Source organism: Rhinoraja longicauda, chromosome 9 (genome assembly GCF_053455715.1).
Source record: "Rhinoraja longicauda isolate Sanriku21f chromosome 9, sRhiLon1.1, whole genome shotgun sequence".
NCBI classification, from domain to species: domain Eukaryota; kingdom Metazoa; phylum Chordata; class Chondrichthyes; order Rajiformes; family Arhynchobatidae; genus Rhinoraja; species Rhinoraja longicauda.
The window spans coordinates 49,047,695-49,072,273 of NC_135961.1; the positions used below are offsets into that span (position 1 = coordinate 49,047,695).

The 24,579-nt window shown below is 44.5% G+C and overlaps 2 protein-coding genes across 2 annotated transcripts in view; both read right to left on the reverse strand.

Annotated features, from left to right (window-relative positions):
* Positions 1 to 23,539, reverse strand: part of LOC144596865 (RNA-binding protein 8A-like) — a 41,517-nt gene extending 17,978 nt beyond the window's left edge. The window contains exons 1-4 of the mRNA XM_078405728.1: positions 23,475 to 23,539; positions 19,628 to 19,691; positions 13,458 to 13,527; positions 40 to 113 (exon numbers count right to left, since the gene is read on the reverse strand). Coding sequence (XP_078261854.1) covers positions 40 to 113; positions 13,458 to 13,527; positions 19,628 to 19,691; positions 23,475 to 23,539 — 273 coding nt within the window. The remainder of the gene's footprint in view (positions 1 to 39; positions 114 to 13,457; positions 13,528 to 19,627; positions 19,692 to 23,474) is intronic.
* The window catches only part of LOC144596718 (NHS-like protein 1), a 240,738-nt gene that overhangs the window by 211,844 nt on the left and 4,315 nt on the right, over positions 1 to 24,579 (reverse strand). The gene's annotated exons all lie outside the window — the stretch shown is intronic.

Here is a 24,579-nt window from a genome sequence, read left to right on the forward strand (position 1 = left end):
AAATGGTCCACATGTGTTTACAGGGCCACCTAGTTTTACCAGCCTCATTTTCCTCAAAACTGTGTTACGTAAAGGGCCAACACTCAAACGGCATCCTTTGCCCTCGTTGAGATCTGGAATGGAGCATCACAATCTGCATCATGAATGTCATGCCTCTGGAGCTCGAGGTTCATAAGTGAAAGGAGCAGAATTAGGCCATTCGGCCCATCGAGTCTACTAAGCCATTCAAACATGGCTGATCTATCTTTCTCTCTCATTTCCCTGTCCATACTCCTGCCATTTCCCCCATAACCTCTGACATCCTAACTAATCAAGAACCTGTCAAATCTTGGCTTTCAAAATGCCCAATGACGGCCTCAGACTGTGACCTTGGTCACATATTTCTCAGCTTCTCGTTTCCCTCAGGATCATTTCAGGCTGCTGCTAATCTTTGCTGCATCTCACCCTTGACCGTTCACCGTTGCATCTACGAGGTCACCCAAAATCCATTCTCGTGAGGAGAAAACCATCTAATTTCCCTTCAGAAAACTGGAACAGAGGGAGCACAGGGATTTGCTCACAACACAGCTTTCCCCAAAGTGTGGGCATTCACAGACTGTGGCAAATCTCTGGAGATCTCCCTGACAATTCCTGCCAGAGATGCCTGGCTATAGTCTTGGAGGTGCTCCAGGTCTTCTGCAGTCACCTACTAGTCTATGTAGGATTCCCTGACCACCTTGGAGCACTCTCCCATCTTTGTTGTCTGCCGATATCAAGTCAAGTCAAGTCAAATTTATTTGTCACATACACATACACGATGTGTGCAGTGAAATGAAAGTGGCAATGCCTGCGGGTTGTGCACAAAAAGAATTACAGTTACAGCATATAAATAAAGTTAATAAGTTACTATTAGTGTCGACAAAAATTTAGTCTCTGGGGTTATAAAAGTTGACAGTCCTGATGGCCTGTTGGAAGAAGCTCCGTCTCATCCTCTCCGTTTTCACAGCGTGACAGCGGAGGCGTTTGCCTGATCGTAGCATCTGGAACAGTCCGTTACTGGGGTGGCAGGGGTCCCTCATGATCTTACTTGCTCTGGATCTGCACCTCCTGATGTACCTCCTGATGACCCTGAAGAGCTGCACTTACAAAGCCAAAAGCAGGCAGCTGCAAGAATCTCACACAAAACCAGGGAAATTCTGCAAACCTGTCATGTTGACGTTGCAATCAATCTCAACCTCTATGCTACTTGATCCATAATGTTATTGAAATTAAATATGCAATTAAAGAGGTAGCAAATTCCAATCTGTGTTTAATTCTGCTCGTGGGAATTGGACATTGCTGGGAAGAACGGCATTTGTTCCCGGGCTGCTGAAATGGTGGTAATGGGCCTTCTTAATAACTATCTGCAGTTTGTGCGGTGAAAGTTCCAAACTGACTAAGAGGCTCAATGAGGCTCTTTAGAAGGGAGTTTAAAGTCAACCTGTGAAGTGGAACTGAAACACAAATCATTCCAACAAGGCAAGGACTGCAGGTTTGTTCCCTGAAGGACGTCAGTGAACATGTTGCTACAGGTTTTGTTTTGGGCACAATTAAAAGGCTCCAACCTCTTGCTAAGTAGCCCACTCCCACTCAATTTGTCCCCTTGAGGCATTTTCTCACACTGGCCCTGTGGGAACTGTTGCCTCGACAGCAAAGCTCAGGCAGATCAACCTGTGCATCTTAAAGCGCAGTCACTTTCTTACTGTCAGTCTCAGCATTCATTCCCTTCAGTTGCTTTGGGCAGGAACACAAAATTTGTTCAACACTTCACACTAATATCTCTTCATTCCTTCTGGCCTCATCGCCCCATCTTATCAGGATTATTATGGCAGGTTTACCTCTTGCTGTCCATGGCAGACTGCCAGCAACAAGCAGAGCGTAGTTCACGGTACATTTAATACAAAATCTCCACTCACCTCAAGGCAGTGTGATCCCGTTTGTAAAGTGGTTTCCTGATCTGTAACCATGAAGGCATCAAGTGGTCAATTCTGTTTGGATGGAATCCTTGTTTTATAGAGTCACTAGAATAGGGTGGACCCGTTCGGCCCAAACTTTCCCTGCATTCATCTAGCACCCTCCCCTCCCTTCCCCTCCCCCACTCACCCTCTCCATCCACCCACCTTATCCCCCCCCCTCCTCCCTCCCCCCCCGACACACTCCATCCCCCTCAACCCCCCTTATCTCCCCTCCTCCCCTCACACCGCCCCCTCCCTCCACTCTTAGGGGCTCTCCGGCGGCGCCACCAATCCCGCCCCTTCATTGGGGGGGCAGGAACCTCCCCCTCCGCCTCCTTCCGGCCCCGCCTCTTCCGCTCCACTCCCCCAACCCTCATTAGCCACGGCTCCCATCACTCGTGCAGGTCATGTCCTCTCCCCCTCCTTCCGGTCCCGCCTCTTCTGCTCTCCTCACCCCCCCCCCCCCTCCGATTGGCCGGCACTCCCGCCAAACAAATGGCAATCTCAAACATGACCCATTGGGTTCCCATTGTGACGTCAAACACGGAGGTATTACTGCGCAGGCGCGGCTGACGGGCACGGCAAGTGGAAAAGGCATTTATTAACGTTTAAAATGTCAATAACTTTAAAAATATAACCGTTTTCAATGAAACTTTTTCCTTTCGCACCAAAGGGACGATGTTGAGTATGGTGGGCCTAAAATTGTCGCGCTATCGTGTACTGTTTTGGCTGTAGTTCAGGAACAAACAAACAAACGAGAGGAACAGACAGACAGTCGGCCTAACTTGCCCACACCGGCCAACATGTCCCAGCTACACGAGTAGCTTTGAATGTTGACCTGCGAATGGTCACCTGGTTGGGCCTTTGGAGCAGACCGACGAGGTGATTCCCCAAATGACCCCCCCGCCTCCCACGCACCATGCCCAAAGGTCAGAAGAGTGGGCCTGAAGGGCAATCAGAACTTCAGCAGCAGCCTCCCCAAATACACAAAGAGGGGCTAAAAATATGCAGTATATACACAGAACACACTCTTCCAGGCTGAAGAAATGCCACACCTGCAATCTCCAACCTCATGGCACCCTGATTTCCCACAAGAAAGCAAACTTTCGATACTCCGCTCAATCATGTTCACCTCTAGCCTCATTTCCAATAAGCAATACTTTTAAGAAGTTTTAAAAAAATTTTAAATACCATTGTCATTTTCTCCCAGACTGCTTGAAGCAGTGTGCTGGAAACTCCAGGGTATTCCTGCAGGTCTGGCAACGACAAGACGTTTCCTTCCCTTGTCCTCGTTAGCCAGTTCTCCATGGTGAACAGTTCAGCAAGTATGACCACTCACAAACAAACACTGTACAAACATACACACAGACAGCTTAAAAATTGTCCCCAGCTGCTTGGCTTCATCTGTTCTACCACTTGTAGTGGATCCACCCTTCAAGATTACTTTGGAATAGTGACAGCACGTATACATCCTGGAGCACAGACCTCCAGATAAAACTCCAATAATCAGGTATCCAATTCTATAGTTTGCTGTCTGGCGCAGTCATAAGCCCAGAGGGTGAGCTGGGGGCTCAGTCTATTATATGTATTCAGACCTGGGGTTCATGGTTTGCAACTGGAACCAGGGTCGGGTTTGCATCAGGGTCAGTCTGGAACACATACAGACACTCCCCGACGTACGCAAGGGTTATGTCCCTTGGATTCTTGCTTGTCAGGTGTTTCGCAAGTCAGAAACAGAAGTGCTACTGCATATTCGTCTATCTACTATTCACCGTAGACACGGTGGGGAAATGTGGGGGGGGGGGAGGACGGACTATTCCAGCGAGGAAACAACAGGGGAAGCAATGAGAACAGCTGACTGGCTTGCTTACAAGACTGCATGCACTGTTGCTCACTGCTACCGAGATGCGCGACTTGAAAGTAAGGCAGTGGTCTTACAGAATTATGCAAAGGCGAGTTTCCGCCAGTCGCTTATTATGTAAGGCGGAGAGCGCCTGTGAACTCAAACTCATTAGGTTCCATTTCTTGCTTCCTTTAACCTTAAGTTCACTGGAAAATTCCATATACCACGATGCAAAGTATTTAACAACTCAAATAAAAGTGTATTTGGGCGCTCATTAAAATATCGTCCGATTGTTCAGAAAAATCAGCTAGCCTGGATCCACCCGAGTTCCAAGGAAGTCAGCTTACTGCAGTTTTACAGTGGCTGTTCAATAAATATAATGTTTACCTGATTTACTACTTTTAACATTCATAATACATCACTCAATTCCCTTCAGAAGTAGACCCAAGTACCTATTGGCTTTTCTGGAATTAGGGCCACCTTGGACATAATATGCAGCTGTTGTGTAATGATTCCAAAGTGACCCTGGAGGCAGGGCGAGGGCTTTTTTTCCCTTCTGTGCACATCAGGCTAATTAGCTACTGCGAGGCAGCTCTTAACTAGGGATGTTAAATCCCAAAATGCACAGCCACTGGGCTGCTGGAACTTTCAACTGACATTACAGGTTGTACATGAAACATACACTGAGAGGATTAAACTGACAGATCGACATGCACGCAAGCACATAATCAAGGCCAACACTTCTGTGCAAAACTGAAGGTGGGCTGCATTATCAGTAAGGTTATACTAATGCCCCATCTACCCTCACAGACAGACAGTGTAGAAGAGTTCTCCTAGTATGCGTTTACATTTATCTCACAGAATTGGCGACAGAGAGAGAGCAGCCATATTTTAGTTGCCGCATTAGTGACTCACAATCAGCAAATGTGAGGGTTAATGGAGAGTTTAGTTTAGAGATACCGCAAGGAAACAGGTCCTTCGACCCACCGTGTCCATGCCGACCAGCTATCCCCGCACATTAACACCATCCTACAAACACTAGGGACAATAACAATTTTACCAAGCCTGCAAACCTGTACATCTTTGGAGTGTGGGAGGAAATGGAGCATCCGAATAAAACCCATGCGGTCATATGGAATATGTACAAACTCCGTACAAGCCGAAGGTATTTATTTCACAAAATGCTGGAGGTCACCATTAACTCAGCAGGTCAGGCAGCATCTCAGGAGAGAAGGAATGGGTGATGTTTCGGGTCGAGACCCTTCTTCAGACTGCCACCCTCTCAAACAGGCAGACAAGAGTGGAGAAGAGTTCTCCTGGTCTCGGTTGCGTGAGAAAATTTGAATTTCAGGTGTAACCTTTGCTGAAGGTAGTATGGTAAAGATCAGCGAGCAGTTGGTTAAACCTCCATTCAATTGAATGGCGGATGCAGATTGCGTGCAGTTCAGGTCACACATAATGGGAAAGATGTGATCGTTTGGTAAAAAGTACACACGAGATTCATCAGAGCATTGCTTGGATTGGAGTGATTTTGTAATGGGGAGAGATTGGATAGGGGGAGCTTGGTTTCTCTGGAGGAAAAGAGGCCAAGAGATGACCTGATAGAGGTATATATAGATATAGATGGCATAGACCATCAGAATTGTTTTGCCACGGTAGTAGGATCAAAAACAAGATGGCATAGGTTCAAATTAATGGATTTTTTTTCATTAAACACACTGGTTGATTTTGGAACTCATTGCCAGAGGTAGTAGTGAAATCAGCTACAATTACTAGGTTTAAGAGACATTTAGACAGGTTATTGAACGTGTTAGGCTTAGGAGGATGGAGGTAAATGCGATTCTTGAAGATGGGCTAAAAGACTGGCATGGACGGGGTAGGCTAAAGGGCTGGTTTCTGTGCTGTATGACTCCATGGCTCAATCTACAGTTCAGAGTAGAAGAAAAGTAAATATCTGTCTGCAAAACCAGACTGCTGAACTCAATTAGAAAAGTGGGCAAAGTTTAAGACTTGCCCCAGGAACTAAATGTCTATTGTGGCTGCATTGTCTAGAGGAAGGAGGGGGGAAAAACAGACAGGGTTAGTGTTTGCACAGCTTTAAAAATAAAACCATAAGAATTCATTTCCTAAATTCATTTGTAACTCAGTGAAAACAATACTGTCATTAGTCAGTCCCACTCTATTGTGTAGATATTAATGTTGCTAGTGAGCCTGATCAGACTGCGCTTCTTTATTTTTCCCCATTGACTTCACCAATCTATTGAATTCCGTCCCTCTATTTCACTTGGCAAAAATCAATACTTTGTTCAAGGAATTCTTGACCTACAAAACTTTTGGTCCACATCACATTCCAGAATTTCCTGAACTGCAGTTTGTACTCCAAACCCGAGTCAGCCTTTGCAATGGAAGCAAAATCCCTGCCAATGAGCCCAACCATTAATGTCGGCTTCTTAACCTTAAAAGTGCAGAATTTCAAGCTCCTTTCCCAAACTAGAGAAATATTAGCCCAAGACAAACTAGTTGTCAGAGAAGTTCACAGTTTCAACAAGATCACTTACCAGTATTGCAAACATTTGGAAATCACTGACATGTGTGACTGATAATGCATAATTCTTTTAACTGTAGTAGCTAACTTGCTTTGATATATCTGGGGTTATTTTAATAGAGTGTTACAGTGTGGTAGCAGGCACTTTGTACCAAATTGCCCACACCAGCCAACATGTCCCAGCTACACGTCCCACCTTCCTGGATTTGGCCCATATCCTTCTAAACCTGTCCTATCCATGTATATATCCAAATGTTTCTTAAACGTTGCAATAGTACCTGCCTCAATTATCTCCTCCAGCAGCTCATTCCATACACCCACCACCCTTTGCGTGAAAAAGCTATCCCACGGGTTCCTATTAAATCTTTCCTCCCCCCTCACCTTAAACCCATGTCCTCTGGTTCTCGATTCCCCCACTCTGGGCAAAAGACTGTGTGCATCTACCCGATCTGTTCCTCTCACGATTTTGTACGCCTCTATAAGATCACCCCTCATCGTCCTGCGCTCCAAGGAATAGAGTCCTAGCCTGCTCAACCTCTCCCTATAGCTCAGGCCCTCGAGTCCTGGCAACATCCTCGTAAATCTTTTCTGCACCCTTTCCAGCATAATGAACAATAAATCCTACAATCCCAAGTCTGTTCTGCTATTTAATATTGTGGTTGATACTTCAACACCTTTCTACATGATCCCATTACATTTAATCATCTTCCTCTCCAAACATCAATCTGCCCTAAAGCATGCAATGGCTGCACACAGGAAAATGACTACAGGAATTTTCCTTTCTCTCTGTTCGAAATGATTAACCATTTATCCTAAGACTGTGCCCCCCCCCCCCCCCCCCCCCTGCTCTCCTGGTAGAAGCATCTATCTTTTTTAATCCTTCTTATGCATTTTGTTTCAAAGAAATAATTCCACCACTTTAAGTCTAACATCAAAAAAATGCACGGCCGCTCAAGTCACACTTCCTCAGTATCCAACTTTCTCCTCCCAGGAGCCAACAGTTAGGCAGTAGTGCATGCTCGTGCAAGATAATGTAATAATTGAATGAATTAAAGTTTTTGACTTCTTCACTTCAACATTCCTCAAATTCCAATGAAGTTTTTTTACTTCCTGGCTTGAAAATGCTAACTGTTAGGTTAAGGTTCCATAGGTATGAATCTCATCTATCTAATACACTTTTCTCCAACCAAAGAAGGGGCCCCTCTCACAGTTTAATATTCAGGACTTTCTTCAGCTGTTGCAACGGGCATGCAAATAATTCCTCTTCAAAAGAATTAAATTATATTCAATTAAATGGAGACACTAGGAACTGCAGATGCTGGAATCTTGAGCAAAATGGAACTCAGTGTACCTGGAGGGAATGGACAGGTAATGTTTCAGGTCAGGAATCTCGGGATCCTTCTCGAGAAAGTATTAAAACGTGTTCTACTTGCTGCAAACTAAAAAGAACTTTGAAATAACTTGTTGTAAACCACTTTATTTTGTGTAATTCATGATCTGGAATTGTTTGGAACCATTTATTAGGTTGCAAATGAGATGTTAGTGCAAACTGTATGATAAAGTATTCTACTTGCTGCAAAAATACTGCTGTAGGTTCTGACCCAAAACATCAACTATCTTTTTCCTCCGCAATGCTGCTTGACCCACTGAGTTCCTCCAGCACTTTAGACATTAAAGCACGGAAATAGGCTCTTCAGCCCACCAAGTCCATGCCAGGCACTAGCACCATCCTACTACACACTAGGGACGATTTACAGTTTCACCAAAGCCAATTAGGCTACAAACCTGTATGTCTTTGGAGTGTGGGAGGAAACAGGAGCACTCGGAGAAACCCATGTGGTCACAGGAAGAACGTACAAACTCCGTACAGACAGCACCCGTAGTCAGGATCGAACCCTGGTCTCTGGCGCTGTAAAACAGCAATTCTACCGCTATGCCACTGTGCTGCCACTTTGTGTTAGGTTCATTGAAAGTATTACTTTCCCTGTGCTCTGTAATTTGTTATAACTGACTTTCTATTTCTATAATTCTCTTCCTCCTGTATAATCAATGCCTCAACTCCCATGTGTACAATCACATGGCAGAGCTTTGCCAGATCCCATTCTATCCTGGGGAGTCATGTTACGATGTGCAGACCAAGGTTAAATTGTGAAACGCAACAACCACTCAACCATCCTCTCACTTCTCCAACCCAGCAGGCCGAATGGATAATTTAGTGAAAGCCTAAGATCGTAGCGATTACGGACTTCTAATTTCACATTTCTCACTCGTTTCAAGCTGAAACAGCAAATCTGTTTCTCTTTGCACTGAGTCTTTCCTGCATTCTCTGTTTGGGTTTCACCTTTCTGAGCTGCACAATCTCAGCTAACAGCTTCTTCAACCCATTAAGCAACCAGGAGAGTTGCAAGCAGTATCCTCGATAACTAAGCTAACTAAACAATGGGAGAGACAAAGTACCAATGAGTAGAACCAGAGTCAATTATAGGAATCTCATCAGCAATAGGTCTTAAAATAACCAAGCAGGTTAACTGTTGAAAGGCTACATGGATCACCCCACCTACACCGTACTTGCATTCTGAGATATCAAACCACCTCAGGCTGCTATTTTATACCATCTTGTTAATCAACACCAGTCCACCTTTGTATAATCCTGAGTCTCCTATCTCCTACCCCCACTGTTTCCATTTGCCCACCATCAATCCCTTATTTGGTTTCATTCTCCCTTTCCAACCAGATTTCATAAACTGCAGCCCTTTGTTATCACCGCCCAGCCTCTGTAGCCATCTCCACCCTACCTTTCCCACCCGACACCATCTGCCAATGAAGCCCTTCTCATAAGAATGCGTAGGAAGGAACTACAGAAGCTGGTTTACACCGAAGACAGACACAAAATGCTCGATTAACTCAGCGGGACAGGCAGCATCTCTGGACAGGAAGAATGGGTGAAGGGTCTTGACCCAAAACGTCACCCATTCCTTCTATCCAGAGATGCTGCCTGAAACACCGAGTTATTCCGGCATTGTGTTTACCCTCCTCACCAGGGTCTGCCCATCTTTGCCAGCTCTGGCCCAATCACTTCCCCTCATCTCATCTCCCCTCTACTTTTTCAGTCCAGAAGAAGGTCTTGACTGTCGAAGCATCGACTGTCCATTTCCCTCCATGGGTGATGTCTGATCCATTGAATTGCTTCAGCAGTTTGTTTTTGCTCCAGGTTCCAGCATCTGCAGTCACTTGTGTGTCTATCCCAAAACCAGAAGGTTTCAATTAAGTACAAAAGATACATTTTCAAAAGCCGGGATATATACCCCATTTCAGGGGCCACTTTTCTCCTGTTGCTCTGGCTTTCTTATTATCACGTGCACCGATACACAGTGAAAAGCTTTGTTTGTGTGCTGCAATTTCTTGCAGTCTTGGGCAGAGCAGTTGCCAAAGTAATGCATCCTGATAGGATGCTTTCTACAGTGTTGTACAAATGAAAGCATTGGGTGTTAAGTAAACAATCTGGGGGGGGAAGAAAAAAAGACAAATCACATGCAAGCCTCCAGCACTAATAATTATTTCTTAAAAATATGATTTTAGTCACTGAATTAAACAAATTCAAACAACATTCACATACTGCCCTCTACATCCACGAACCGACCAAGTGCACTTTACAACAAAGTACTTTGGAAACACAGTAAGCAATTAGGCCAAGCAAGCTGGCCGGGGAAGCAAGGGCCATTTGAAGTTAGAGAAGTCAATGTTCATACCGCTGGGGTGTAAGCTACCTAAGCGAAATATGAGATGCTGTTCCTCCAATTTGTGCTGAGCCTCACTCTGACAATGGAGGCCCAGGACAGAAAGGTCAGATTGGGAATGGGAGGGAGAGTTAAAGTGCTGAGCAACCGGAAGATCAGGTAGTTTAAGGCGGACTGAGCGGAGGTGTTCAGCGAAACGATCGCCGAGCCTGCAATTGGTTTCGCCGATGTACAGGAGTTGACACCTGGAACAGCGGATACAGTAGATGAGGTTGGAGGAGGTGCAAGTGAAACTCTGCCTGGAAAACCTGGAAAGACTGTTGGGGTCCTTGGATGGAGTCAAGGGGGGAGGTAAAGGGACAGGTGTTGCATCTCCTGCGGTTGTGTCGAGGGGGGAGGTAAAGGTTGTAGGTTTGTAGGCTATTTGGCTTGGTAACATTGTAAATTGTCCCTAGTGTGTGCAGGGCAGTGTGCAAGGATCTCTGGTCGGAGCAGACTCGGTGGGCCAAAGGGACTGTTTCAGCGCTGTATCTCTGAACTAAACTATTCTGAGTGTCAGAAGGAACTGCAGATGCTGGTTTACAAGGAAGATAGACACAAAATGCTGGAAAAACCTAGCAGGTCAGGCAGCATCTCTGGAGAAAAGGAATAAATGACGTTTCGGGTCGAGACTCTGACTTCTTCAGAGTCTGAAGAATGGTCTCGACCCAATAGTCACCTATTCCTTTTCTCCTGGGATGCTGCCTGACCCGCTGAGTTATTCCAGCATTTTTGTGTATTCTGAGGGTATCCTCTGTTGATGCTGTCTTTAAGTCAAGACGCACTGAGCACCCACCTACTCTGCTGGGCAGACACAAAAGATCTCATTGTGCTATTGTGAAAATTAAGGAAGTTATCAGTTCCTGGCCATTATTTATCCATCACTCAACATTTCTAAAAACAGCTTAGTATTAATGCTCATTGTCGCTGCTGTTTGCAGAAAGTTGCTGTGTGCAAATTATCTGCCACATTATCAACATCACAACAGTGTCAAAAGTTCAGAAGTGGTTAATTAACTGTAAAAATCTTAGACATCAACATGAAATGCAAAAGATGCTATAGAAATGGAGATTCTTCCATCTTATATGGTAGTAAGGGTCTCGACCAGAAACGTCACCCATTCCTTCCCTCCTGAGATGCTGCCTGACCCGCTGAGTTACACCAGCATTTTGTGTCTACCTGTCTTGATACAATACTCAAATCCCCTGAACAAGACTCAAACCTACAGTCGACTGGCTTATTGCAACTACCCACTGAACATGGCGAACACAGAGAGTTATCAGAGACCTGAATTATTACGGAAGCCCAAATCTTGAGCAAAGAAATATAGAAACAAGGAACTGCAGATGCTGGCTTACACAAAAGGACTTAAAGTGCTGGAGTAACTCAACAGGTCAGGCAACATCTCTGGAGAGCATGGATAGGTGACATTTCAAGTCAGGATTCTTCTTCAGTCTGAAGAGGAGTTTCCGATGCTACCTGACCCGCTGAGTTACTCCAGAACTTTGTGTCCTCTGAAGCAAAGAATATAGTCTCTGAAGAATCAGTGGCAGCGGAGGGAAACGAACAGTCGACATTTCGGGTCATGATCCTTCTTCAGACTGAAGAAAGGTCCCAACACAAAACGTTGAACGTCCATTTCGCTCCACGGATGCTGCCTGACCCACTGGCATCCGCCAGCAGTTTTAATTTACAATGTATTGCCTGTTGGTACTAAATCAGAACACTGCTGGAACAGTACATTTGACAAGTAACATCACCACCATCTGTAATAGATGGACGGCCACACCCAAAGAGGAAGGATTTTTTATTTTTTTTTAATCAATTTTGAAGAAAAAAAAATTACTGCGTGAAATATGTCTTTGATCAGCAATTTGTGATCTGTTTATACTAAATGTATGGCTTAACAGGCGGGAGAAAAAGAATGTGCAAATGTAGCTGTTTTATGTCTGCATTTCATAGAAACGCTGATTCAAGCAGAGCCTCAATCCAAGCACAACATTCCCCAGCAAACCCAGTGCTTGTGTACCTCTGGGGTGTAGCCTGTTGGTGCAATGGGGACATGTGAGCGGAGGAAGGGAGGAAAAGTGAAGGGGCAATAAAGGTTGAAAAAGCAACCAGGAGAAATGGGAAAGAGAAATGCTTATTCCTTGCGCAAACAGCCATAATAGGTTCTATTGTAACAAATCCTTTCATTTGCCCATTGAACTAATCCAGAGGACACACTGAAAAGTGCTTGAATCAATGGCAGGCACCAAGGGTGTTGTTGTTCAATAGGCACAAATTTTACATAGCACCACTTTCTCTGTTTTCTGCAGAGTAAGGCTAAAACTCAGTTTTGACAGGCGGCAATGTGGCGCAGTGGTAGAGTTGCTGCCTTACAGCACCAGAGATCAGGTTTGATCCTGACTACGGGTACTGTCTGTATGGAGTTTGTACGTTCTCCCTGTGACTGCTTAGGAGTTCTCTGGTTTCCTCTCACATTCCAAGTACATACAGGTTTGTAGGCTAATTGGCTTGGGTTACAATTGTAAATTGTCCCGAGTGCGTAGGATAGTGCTAGTGTACGGGGAGATTGCTGGTCGACTTGGAGTTGGTGGGCCGAAGGACCTGTTTCCGCGCTGTATCTCTAAAGTTGAGTCGATAGGTTCTCTGGAGCAGCAGAGTCGTCATAAATTTAAGCATCAGCTGTGGAAAGGCAGAACTGAAGACTGAGATAAAGGCAGCATCCAGTTAGTTGACCTCCCAGCACTGAGATGTCCCGTTTCCATGTAGCTCTGCCATTTAATTTTTTTTTAAATGCACAAAGTTTGGTAACTATTTGGAACACACTGTCAGAGGTGGTGGTGGAATCCGACACAACTAATCAGATACATAGAGACAAACAGTGTGGAAACAGGCCCTTTGGCCTAACCGGCCAGCATGTCCCTGCTACACGAGTCCCACCTGCCTGCGCTTGGTCCATATCCCTCCAAACTTGTCCTATCCATGTACCTGTCCAACATATTTAAGCGGAATTTAGACAGGGGGTTAAAAAGCCAAGGCAAAGAGTGTTACGGTCCTAATGCAGGCAAATGAGGCCATTGCAGATGGATGAGGTCATTGCAGATGGATATGATGGGCCCATGGGCCCGTATCTGTACTACATCTCCATAACCCCCTCAATTAGAGTGAAAGCGTAGGAGGGGAACACCACAAATAAAACTGCTCCACTCAGCTGCTGTAGTTGAAAAGCCAAGCAATTCTCAGTCAGCCTTCTACCACTGATGACATTGCCAATATAATGACATCAGCAATGTAGTAACTAGCAGTCAGATTACCTTGTATCACACGTGTAAAACAAGCTCTCAGTTGAGACAGTGACAACACATTCAACACAACACCTCCGCTCTGGAAAGGAGGGAGGATAACATTTAGTAGGTCTGTTACCAGAAGATAACCTGGGGAAACAAAAGGTAGCATCAAAATAAGCGGGCCTCAAGAAGGAAGGGATGAAAGGAAATGGAGGGCAAATGGGATCTAATCCAGCACTGCAATTCTATTCAGTGAACCGCAGCGCTGGTTCAGAACTGATTAAGAACAGCAGCCTGTGAATTTCCAACTGCATAGTAATCCTGACCATTTCACTTCAGACAGGGCGATCTGTCATGCAGCAATATTGCTAATCTCTGGGTTCGGTACCCAACCATATCACAGCGAGAATGCTCTTGCCTGGCGATGTTGAAGATTTTCAAAGGAAACACGTTGGACAAGGTGCTATTAACTTCATCCACAAGGGAGTTTATCACAAGGACAGAAACGCTTAAAAATCAGTGGCAGGAGGCAAGTTAGGAAACAATTCTTCACATAAACAGATGGTGCACATGTGGCCTCTTGCATGAAGCAGTGGATCACAAGGGTAAGTTAACTCTAATGGCAGTCAGTAGATCCTTGTAAATAGTGCGGGACCGTGGGAATCAATGGGGTTAGAAGGCCAGCCACGATCTCACCAAATGGCACATTAGTTTGAAGGGCCGAATGGCCTCCTCTCCCAGTATGTGCCAACAGGAACACTAACATTTTAACCTCTTTCCCCCCTATTCTCTTATCAATCACAACCTTGACTCCCCCTAAAATTTCATGTTACACGAGCAGAATTAGGCCATTCAGCCCACCGTATACTTCGCCATTCAATCATGGATGATCTATCTTTCCCTCTCAATCCCATTCTCCTGCCTTCTCCCCATTACCCCCGACAGTCATACTAATCCAGAATCTGGCACGTCGCAGTACCCAATCATCTGTGTAAGGCTAGGTCATGGTTGCATGAGGATCATTCTACCAGTTCAGAGCCTATTCCGAGCCTCAATAAATGCCCACAGACCTTTTCTGGCAGACAGTCAGCAATGGCCACATAAAGTCATAGCGTCATAGAGTTATACAGCATTGAAACAGGTCCTTCAACCCATATTGTTGATGCTAACCAAGTTGGCGTTCGGGGCTAGTCCTATTTGCCTGCATTTAGCCCCTATATCTCTAAAACCTTCCTATTCATATATCTGTCCAAATATCTTTTGACATTTTAAATGTACCTACCTACACTACCTCCTCCGGCAGCTCACACACCCCATGTGTAAAATCTGTCCCTTAGGTTCCCTTTAAATTTTCCCCCTCTTGCGTTAAACCTACGTCCTCTAGTTTTAGACTACCCTACTCTGGGAAAAAGAATGTGATCACCCACTTTATCTATGCACCTCATGATTTTATAATCCTCTATAAGGGTTAGCCCCCATAAGGATTAGGCACAGCCTCATTCACTCCAGTGCCCTAGTCCTTCCAGTCTCTCTTTGTAACTCAAGCCCTCTGGTCCCAGCAAAACCTTTGTGAATATTTTCTGCACCCTCATATCTTTCCTATAATATGGTTCATCATAACTGCACGCAATGCTGTAACAAATTTACTCACCCCTCTTTCTTTACAGTATGGAGATGCAGAAGCAGAAATCTGCTGGAAAGCCTCTATTCTGCACCAGCAAATTCTGCCACTCAGCACAAGCCACAAATCGTCTCTGCAGCTTTGCTGCTCAGCATACCGTCAATCAATTAGCAGCCCCTGGTCAAAGTGCTGTGGGCTTGTGCCAGCCATCCTGGCTAACATCCCCTTGCACTGCAGTACTGAGCAAGCAGTGTACTCGATCAGATGTTGGGAATGTTACCCACTATTCTGGAGGGTTCAACGCCACAATGAAAATTGAGTCACAAGCTCCCTCAAAGAGTAAGCAGGTGTCTGAGTCCACATCAAATAATCCAGACAAAAACAATGCTTGTCGAGTGCTCCTCACACAGAATGGCTGCCCGATTTGCCTGCTGCGCTTTTAATTGAAATTGTAATTGAATATCTTAGTGCATTGTCAGGACTGTGCCTTAAAATCGTAGTTATTAGGTGATTAACTAATAGCTGTCTGTTGGATATTTACATTAGCTAACTGCAGTAGGAACTACATTACAACCATGACAAGACATTATTGCTTAGCCAGGCAACCTCTCTGCAGTATGTGGGGTCTCGTTCGTTTGGGTTTTCTTGAAGTGGTGATCGAGAAGATTGGCGAGAGCAGTGTTGTCTACATGGACCTTCGCCAGCCTTTAGACAAGGTACCGCGTAGTAGGCTGGTCTGGAAGGTTAGATCACATGGGATAGACACAAGGTGCTGGAGTAACTCGGCGGGCCAGGAAGCTTCTCTGGAGAAAAAGGATGGGGGACGTTTCAGGTCGGGACCTTTCTTCAGACTCTGACTTTGTTCAGACTCGTGGGGCAGGAGCAGACAGAAACAATGGGTCTGCCAAGGCAGTTCTGCTCGTGGATTTTAGGCAGGTAAAATAGGGCCATGCAAGGCTGGGGAATGATACGGTTGGGCAGACGAGCGGAAATTATAAAAATCAGAGATGGTCTGAGAGATAAGATATCTCTCACATGGGATCCAGGCCGTGCTGGCCAATTGGATACAAAGTAGGCTTGAAAGAAGGACAGGGTGGTGGTAGATGGATGTTTTTCAGGCTGGAGGCCTGGTACAAGCAGTGTGTCGTAGAGATTGTTGCTGGATCCACAGTTATGTTATTTATATTAACGATTTGGATGGGAATGAAGGTGGTATGTTTAGTTAGTTTGCAGATAACACTAACATTGATGGCATAGTCGACGGTGAAGAAGGTTCTCTAGAATGACAATGGAACCTTGATCGACTGGGCTAATGGGGCGAGGTGTGACAAATGGAGTTTAATTCAGCTGAATGCAATGTTATATATTTTGCTATGACATTGCTGGGACTTGCATAGTGGATGGTAGAGCCTGGAGAGTATTGTAGCACAGAGACATAACTTACCGAATAGTGAAAAGCTTGGATAGATTGGATATGGAGAGGATGTTTCCACGAGTGAAAACGTTTAAGAAGGAAATGAGGAGGAATTTCTTTAATCAGAGGGTGGCGAACGTGTGGAAGGCAGGAGAATGGGGTTAGGAGGAGGAGATAGATCAGCCATGATTGAATAGTGGAGTAGACTTGGTGGGCCGAATGGCCTAATTCTGCTCCTAAACCTGATGACACCTTGGGGTGCAGGCACAAAGTTTCATGGACGTGGCAACACAGGGGTGGGGAAGGTGGTGTCTAGCACGTTTGCCTTCACCTGTGAGTACAAGAGTTGGAAAGTCATGTTACTGGTGTATATGCCGGCCACATTTGGAGTACAGGCTCTTTCCGTTTTATACCTGCTTGATTTACGCGATTTTAGAATAATGTGTTTGTCTGATCACTAAAGTTTAATTTATGCGCTCCAATTTTCGGAATAACGCACACAAAGGTTGCCAGGCACCGTATGACAGCATAGTCACGTGCAGTGCCTGGCATATGTTTGATTTCAACACTGCTTTTCACGTGCGTAACCCCCACGTAAAACACTAGGTGCCTGTAACGCTTTTAGTTCTGGTTCCCCGCTATAGGAAGGATGTCATTAAACTGGAAAGGATGCTATAACGTGATGGAACATAACATAGTTTGCAATGTTCTGGGGTCATGAGAGGTGCAGCGAATAGCTAAATTGAAGATACGACTGAGGAACAGTAATAGGCCACACAGCCCCATAATCCTGCACTATCAATTAACTTCATCATCGACTGATCTGATTGCAACATCTACCTGTAGTAATCGCTCATGGGCTTGTTTATCAAATATCTTTCTGGCACGGCCTTAAAAACCTTCAAAGACTCTACTTGCACCATCCTTAGAGAAAGAGAATTCCCAAGTCTTGTGACCCTCTTAAAAAAAAGATTTCACCTCAAGTGTCGTAAGTGGGAAATGTCTAGTTTCACAATCTCCCACAGGAGGAAATATCTTCTGCACATCCAGTGAGTGAATCCAAAAGGCTGGTGGAGGCTCGAGCTTTGGTTCAAAAGACTTCCCCCAAGCTCCTAATAAAAGAGTCTACCCTTCACTAATATGAACCGAAAACATTAAAAAGTCAGTGACAAAGGTGCCTGGATGAAAGTCATGGAATACAGTTCTCTCCAGCTGCTAGTTTGCAACGTTACATCTCATCCTTAAATATTTGTGGTTCTAAAACAATTGAATGCCATACTGTGCATTTTGTTTTCACTTTAAAATTACGATTATAATGACTGAACGCAATAAGGATTTGTGAGCCCCTTTCCCCTTTTGCTTTCGGAAAACAAAAATATCACAAATGTGAAGATGCGGCAAGGAGACATCTTGTTTAAACCCATTGTGTGCCGTGTCCCCATGGGAACTCGATATGAAACACTCCACTCAGACACTGAGAGTGCAGAGGTGGCTGGTGCCTGCTGGGCTTAACCCAAACAGAGGTTCCCATCTGTTTGATGGCAGTGGTATTATCATAAGCACTGCTTAGAGAGGGCGCAGTGGAAAAGGCAGCTCCATCTCCTATACCCGAGAGAGCACAAACAAAGCCTCCCCTCCCCCAGTAGAAGCAGCTATTCAAAGCAAAGGATTAAAGAAGGCAGGCCTGGTATTTTAATTAAGGGGTCTGTAAACAAAATATTCCACCCTCTTCATAAAGGAACCCATTTAAAATAAATATCAAAATGTTCTTAAAAAATACATAAAGTGTTTGCCTTGACTTCATTTTCCGATATCAATAATCAGCCTTCATCCACTACCACTACTCTAATTCCCACATCCCCTTCCCCCTACACTGCCATCGCAAGACGCCTCAGCTGAGTATTTGATGTTCTCCAAAGCCTCCATTCGTCCTACCTCCATCGAACTTGTGTCATTTTGAAGCGTTTGATCTGCTGTATTGGTGGGGAGAAAAGCACACAATATTCAAGCACAAGCCAAGCCTTCGTGGCTAACACCAAGTCAGAACCCGTGAAGGGCTCAAATCTCACGGGAAAACAAGCACAAAATAATTCAAGGCAGCCTGCAGCTCATAGTCGCAAGTGGTGAGGTGTCCAGGGTTAGAGTGAAATTTAAAGTAAACATTCTCCAAAGTGACCCAGCATCTCAGTTAGGCACAACAGATCATATAATTTTAAAGAACAACGGGGACATTTCCTTCTGTATCCTATCTAATCATCAGGCAGTCCATTGGGATTGGGGATCAACTGCTTCTACTCCGTTTCCAACATGACAGATGAGGGAAAAGCGGAAATGGTGGACTCTTGCACAGATGGGGTAGGACAAGTTTGATGGGGTGTACAGCATTTTTTTAAATGACATGATCTGCTCAGTGTCACACTGCTGTGTACAAATTAGCTGCAGTTTTTCCTGTGACAATGGCTAAACTTCCCTGAAACAAATGTTTCGCAACGGTAAAGTTGCTGCCTTATAAAGTCAGAGACCCGGGTTCGATCCTGCCTACAGTGCTTGTACAGAGCTTGTACCCCGTGAACGTGTTTTCTACGGAACCTCCAATTTCCTCCCACACTCCAAAGACCTACAGGTTTGTAGGTTAATTGGCTTTGGTCAAAATTGTAAATTATCACTAGTGCGTAAGATAGTGCCAGTGTATGTATGGTGATCGCTGGTCTTCGTGGGCCGAAGGGCCTGTTTGCACGTTGTATCTCTAAACTAAATTAAACACAAAATGCTGAAACTGCAGAAAAGCTCAGCAGGTTGAGCAGCATCTGTGCTCATGAGAAACAGTCGGCACTTCGGGTCTGCGATCCTTTGTCCAAAGGGTCACAGTGGCCTACTGTGGGAGCGTCAAATGCAATAGATGAGGTTAGAGGAGGTGCACGTGAAGCTCTGCCTCAACTGGAAGAGATATCGGGGTCCCGAGATGGAAGCGAGAGGGGTGGCAGGACTGGTGTTCCACTTCCTGCGTTTGCAGGGGAAAGTGGTGCCTGGGGGGGTGGGAAGGGATGAGTGAACTAAGGAGTTGTGGAAGGAGTGGTCTCTGCAGAAAGAGGTGGGGATGGTAAGGGAAAACGAGACTGGTGGTGGGATCACGTTGAAGGTGCAGAAATGTTGGAGAATTACGTGTTGGAAGTGGTGGCCTTTGCGGCGAAAGGCGAGGACCAGACAAATGTTATCCTTGTTCCACCTGGGGGAAAGAAGAAGGGAGAGCAGAACTGTGGGACACAGGGGAGACACACATCAAGAGTCAAGAAAGTCAAGAATGTTTCATTGTCATGTGTACCAGAACGGAACAATGAAATTCTTACTTGCAGCAGCGTAACAGGTTTGTAAACACAGTACCTAAAAGATAACATAATAAACAAAGAAAGTTAAATAAATAAATCTAGTGCAAAATAAAACAAGGCCTGAAATGCTGAGTGCAACCTAGACTGTTTGTAGTTCAGTTGGAGCTCAGCGTTCAATAGCCTGATGGTATTGGGGGAAGAGCCCGTTCCTGAACATAGATGATACAGTTTTACCCTCCTCCTGATAAAGAAGTGAAGTGAGAGCGTGGCCAGCGTGGTGTGGATCCTTAATGATGCTGACGGCCTTTTTTGAAGCAGCGCCTCCTACAGATCCCTGTAACATTGGGGAGGTCAATACTTGCGATGGACTGGGAAGTCTTCCAGCCTATCCAACCACTTGCTATAAATTAAGCCATAAGTACAGGTAACAACCTGGTGAATCACTTCACTTCCCTTTCCAACTTAGTGACATCCTTCCCGTAGCTGGGCAACCAGAACAGCAGTGTGATCTCACCAACTACCCTAGCATGCAGTACTCTAGTATATGGAAGAACCGTTCAGAAGCCTGATCACAGAGGGGAAGCAGGTGTCCCTGAGGCTGGCTGTGTGCACTTTCAACCTTCTGTGATACAGTGGCAGGGAGGAGGAGAAATAACTGGAGTGGGACTTTGATTATGTTGGCTGCTTTTCAGTGGCAGCGTAGAGTATGGGTGGTCAATTATGGGAAGTCTGGTCTGAGTGATAGACTGGGGCTCCATCTTCAAATCTCTGACATTTCTTTCAGTCTTGGGGTGATCTATTCCCAAACCAAGTTGTGATCAACCCATCAGTATGGTTTGCATGGTGCAGCTGTAGAAGTGTGCAAAAGTCATGATCTGCCAGATATGTGCTAAATCACAATGACCACATTTAAAAATATTTTGGACAGGTACATGGAAAGAAAATGCTTCGAGAGATTTGGGCCAGGTGGAGACAAATGGGACGAGCTTGGGTGGGGGGGGGGACGACATTGTGGTTTGCATGGACGGATCTGGCCAAAGGGTCTGTTCCATGCTGAATGACTCCATGACTTTCTGTAGTTATTACATGCATGTTTTTCTCAACATCAATTTTCTTCCTTCTTGTGTGTCTATTCATCTCTCTACTGGATCCTACAAACATAGTTTAGAGATACAGCGCAGAAACAGTCCTTCAGCCCACCGAGTCCGCGCCGACCAGCGATCCCCGTACACTAGCACTATCCTACACACACTAGGCGCAAATTACAATTTTATCAAGCCAATTAGCCTAGAAACCTGCACGACTTGAGTGTGGGAGGAAACCGGAGAAAACCCACGCGGGTCACAGGGAGAATGTACAAACTCCATACAGGATCGAACGTGAACCTCCCAACATCAACCCTTTCCACATTGTATGCCCTACTTTTCAGTTTAAAATTATCCTTGCCCCTCCTTTGCTAACCACAGATAGTGACTCCATGAATGAAAACCTGTTTCTAATTGGAATAAATTAGTGCTTAGTGTTAGAATGTCTGCCTCTGTTCATCTTCTGATCTGTTTCTTGGCGTATTTCCCCATTCCACATTAGACAGCTCCACCTTCATACCATTATAATTGCCCTTATTTAAGTTAATGCCACTGGCTTTCTGCCCAAGGTGTTCATTCTCAAATTGCATCTGGAATTCTCTCATGTCATGATCACTACCTCATAATGGATCTTTAATCTCTTCCCAATCCATCCTCTTTAAACTTGATCAAATCTAAAGTAGCCAGTTCCCAAGTAGGTTCCATTACATACTGCAAATCCTTGGCACACTAAACCAATTCTTCTTCCATGACACCCTTGTCAGTTTGATTAAAATCTCCCATGATAATTGCATTTCCATTCAAACACACTCTAGATATTTCCCCATTTATGCCCCACCTATCAAGAGGTCATGTTTTGGGGGCTTATAGCCCACTCCCACCCCTGTCACCTTTCCAGCTATTCATTATTCCAACCCGAACTGATTCTACATTACTGTCCACTGCCTTTGTACCATATCTCAACACTGCTCCAATACTTTCCTCGATTAACAAATCTTTCCAACTCCATTTTCCATTTGGGCTGTTCTTTTGGAGCATTGTGTAACCTGGAATATTGAGCACCTAACCTGTTTCATAAACTCCAGTAGCAGAATTAGGCCATTCGGCCCATCGAGTCTACTCCACCATCCAATCACGGCTGATCTATCTTTCCCCCTCAACCCCATTCTCCTGCCTTCTCCCCATAACCCCCGACACCCTTGCTAATCAATAATCTGCCAAATCTCCACCGTAAAATTATCCATTGACTTGGCTATTGAGGTTCCCCTACAACAACATCCCTCAAGTAGCTGTTAGATCATACTCATATGTTGAAAGAGGCGACTTACTGAGACAGAGCTGCTGCCTACTTTAAATTTTACATACATTAGCTTTGATCAACTTCGTACACACCCGCCTTTGTCTAATAATAATTCTTGGTTGCCTTTCCCCACCATTTCCCTTATTTTTTTCCATTCATCTGAACATCTGTCCTGAAGTATGCATCGAGGCTTTAAAACAAGTAATGAACTGGGCTTACTAAGCAATTGGCAACTGGACAATATTATAAATCACCAAGAGAAAAACAACAGAATTAATACAGGACAGAAAAGAGGACGTGAAAGAGGTGTTGAGATAAAGAATTAATAACATCAGCTCAATGTTATTTGAAGTACCCAGGAGACAAGTCTTAACTAAAACATGATCAATGGCCAGCTTTTAACACTCGGTTCGCATTTTTTATTGAAGGCAGCTTGTGGACTGTCCAGCTGATCACCCTCAAGAGGCCTTTGACATATTTCCACACATCAAAGGAGCAAATCTGATCTCTCCCTCAGCTTATTTTGAAAGCAGGGTGAACACTACGATCCACTATTTTTCTGCTTGCTGGCTGCCACTCTTTCTTGCAGTAGCTACAATGCCATGCGGTAACTATGCCGAAAGGGTGAAGACTCCAAGATCAATGATGTACAACTAAAAGCTACTGAAAATGTTATCCTTGCGGGCAAGTTATATAGACTGCAATTTAATTGAGCAGTGGGGATGAAACTGCAAATCACAACAGTGCATTCAATTTTTGCACAATATTACACAGGAGGTGGCAATAACAATACTATAATTTCCTTATTCCACATCGCTTTTTCAGACAGTGCATAGTAAATCATAATTGTTTCATTTAATAAAATTCTTAAAGTTTGTTTTGATCATGTAAATCTGTTCGCTCTGGCTGCCAACCTTCCTGTCAGTGGAAACAGTTTCTTCTTATCCATTATCTGAAATGTCCAGAATCTTCATAGTGCCTGAGTCATGGAGTTGTGCTGCAGAGAAACAGGACCTTTGGCCCACCATCTCTATGGCAACCACCAAGCCCATCAACACCAATTCCGCGCCTTAATTTCACATCCCTTGATATCCTAGAAACAAAGAACTGCAGATACTTGTTGACAGTAAAAGGATACAAAGTGCTGGAGTAACTTAGTGGGTCAGTCAGCATTTCTAGAGAACATTTCAACGTTTCGGATCCGAAACGCCACCTATCCATGTTCTCCAGAGAGACTGCCTGACCCGCTGAGTTCCTCCAGCACTTTGTGTCCCACCATATCTTGCTCCTTCAGGTACCTGTCAAGATGTCTCTTAAATCTCCTTATGATGCAGAACGAATCTATTCTGCCGATCAAGTCCATGCTAGTCCACAGCACATGCATCAATCCCATTCCCCCATTTATTTACTTGTTACTATTCTCTCTCCATCATTACATCAGGTCCACCCTAATTGTACTGCCATTCGCCTGACAGGGCAATTTATGGCGACAATTAACCACCACCCAGATCAACTTTGGTGAGACATGGGAGGAAGTTCACAAAGGATTTTAGCAAATTGGCAATTTTCAGTGAGGAAGTCTTTGAGTCAATGAAAATATTAGTTACTGAACAAATCTGAGCAACAAATTTGTTTATCACAGTAATTACTCTCAACATTAAATAAAGGAGTGTTGGGGGGTGTGTAAGGAAAATCAAGAAATAACATAATAACATATGTTTAGTTGCAGAGTAAATCTGTTTTCTAAGTAGTGCAGTGAGCAGGCACAGATTCATAGTCAGAACAAGCAGGAAGTGGACCCAAAATCTGCGTTTGGCAAGTATTACCCCATAATTTTCTCTGCAACAGAAACTACACATCAAAAGCACCTAGTGTATCACTTTTCACCTGCTCAGGAAGTCTCCAAGCTTTTTATAGCCAATTAATTACTTTCTAAAGCCTTCCACCTCTTGCCGGAACAGCATTGATAAATGAAGTTCGAGGATCATAAACCACAATGAGATCATTGTGAAAAGGTAGCTTATCTCAAAGTTATCGCGTATTGAGTTTGTATCAAGATCAGTGCATGATGATATGGCTCATTGTTTGGTCTGGGTTACTACATGCATAGGTAGGGAAGGGTTTGATTTCCCACTTAAGTACTAAGTGGCCATGTTGTCCATGTCCATTAAGGCAGAGGAGATCGACACAGCCTTGACACCGGGGCTTAAATGAGTTCCTTATTTTGAGACAGAAGATAAAATATTTCTCACAGTGGAATAGAACACTGATCTAGTAAATTGGTGACTAATGGAAAAAATCTTCTCATTCAACAAAGCAACTTTCAAATCTGTTTAATCTCTGTTCCAATGCAAGAAAGGCACCAATTAAATTATGCACATCAAAGTCCCGCAACAACACTTT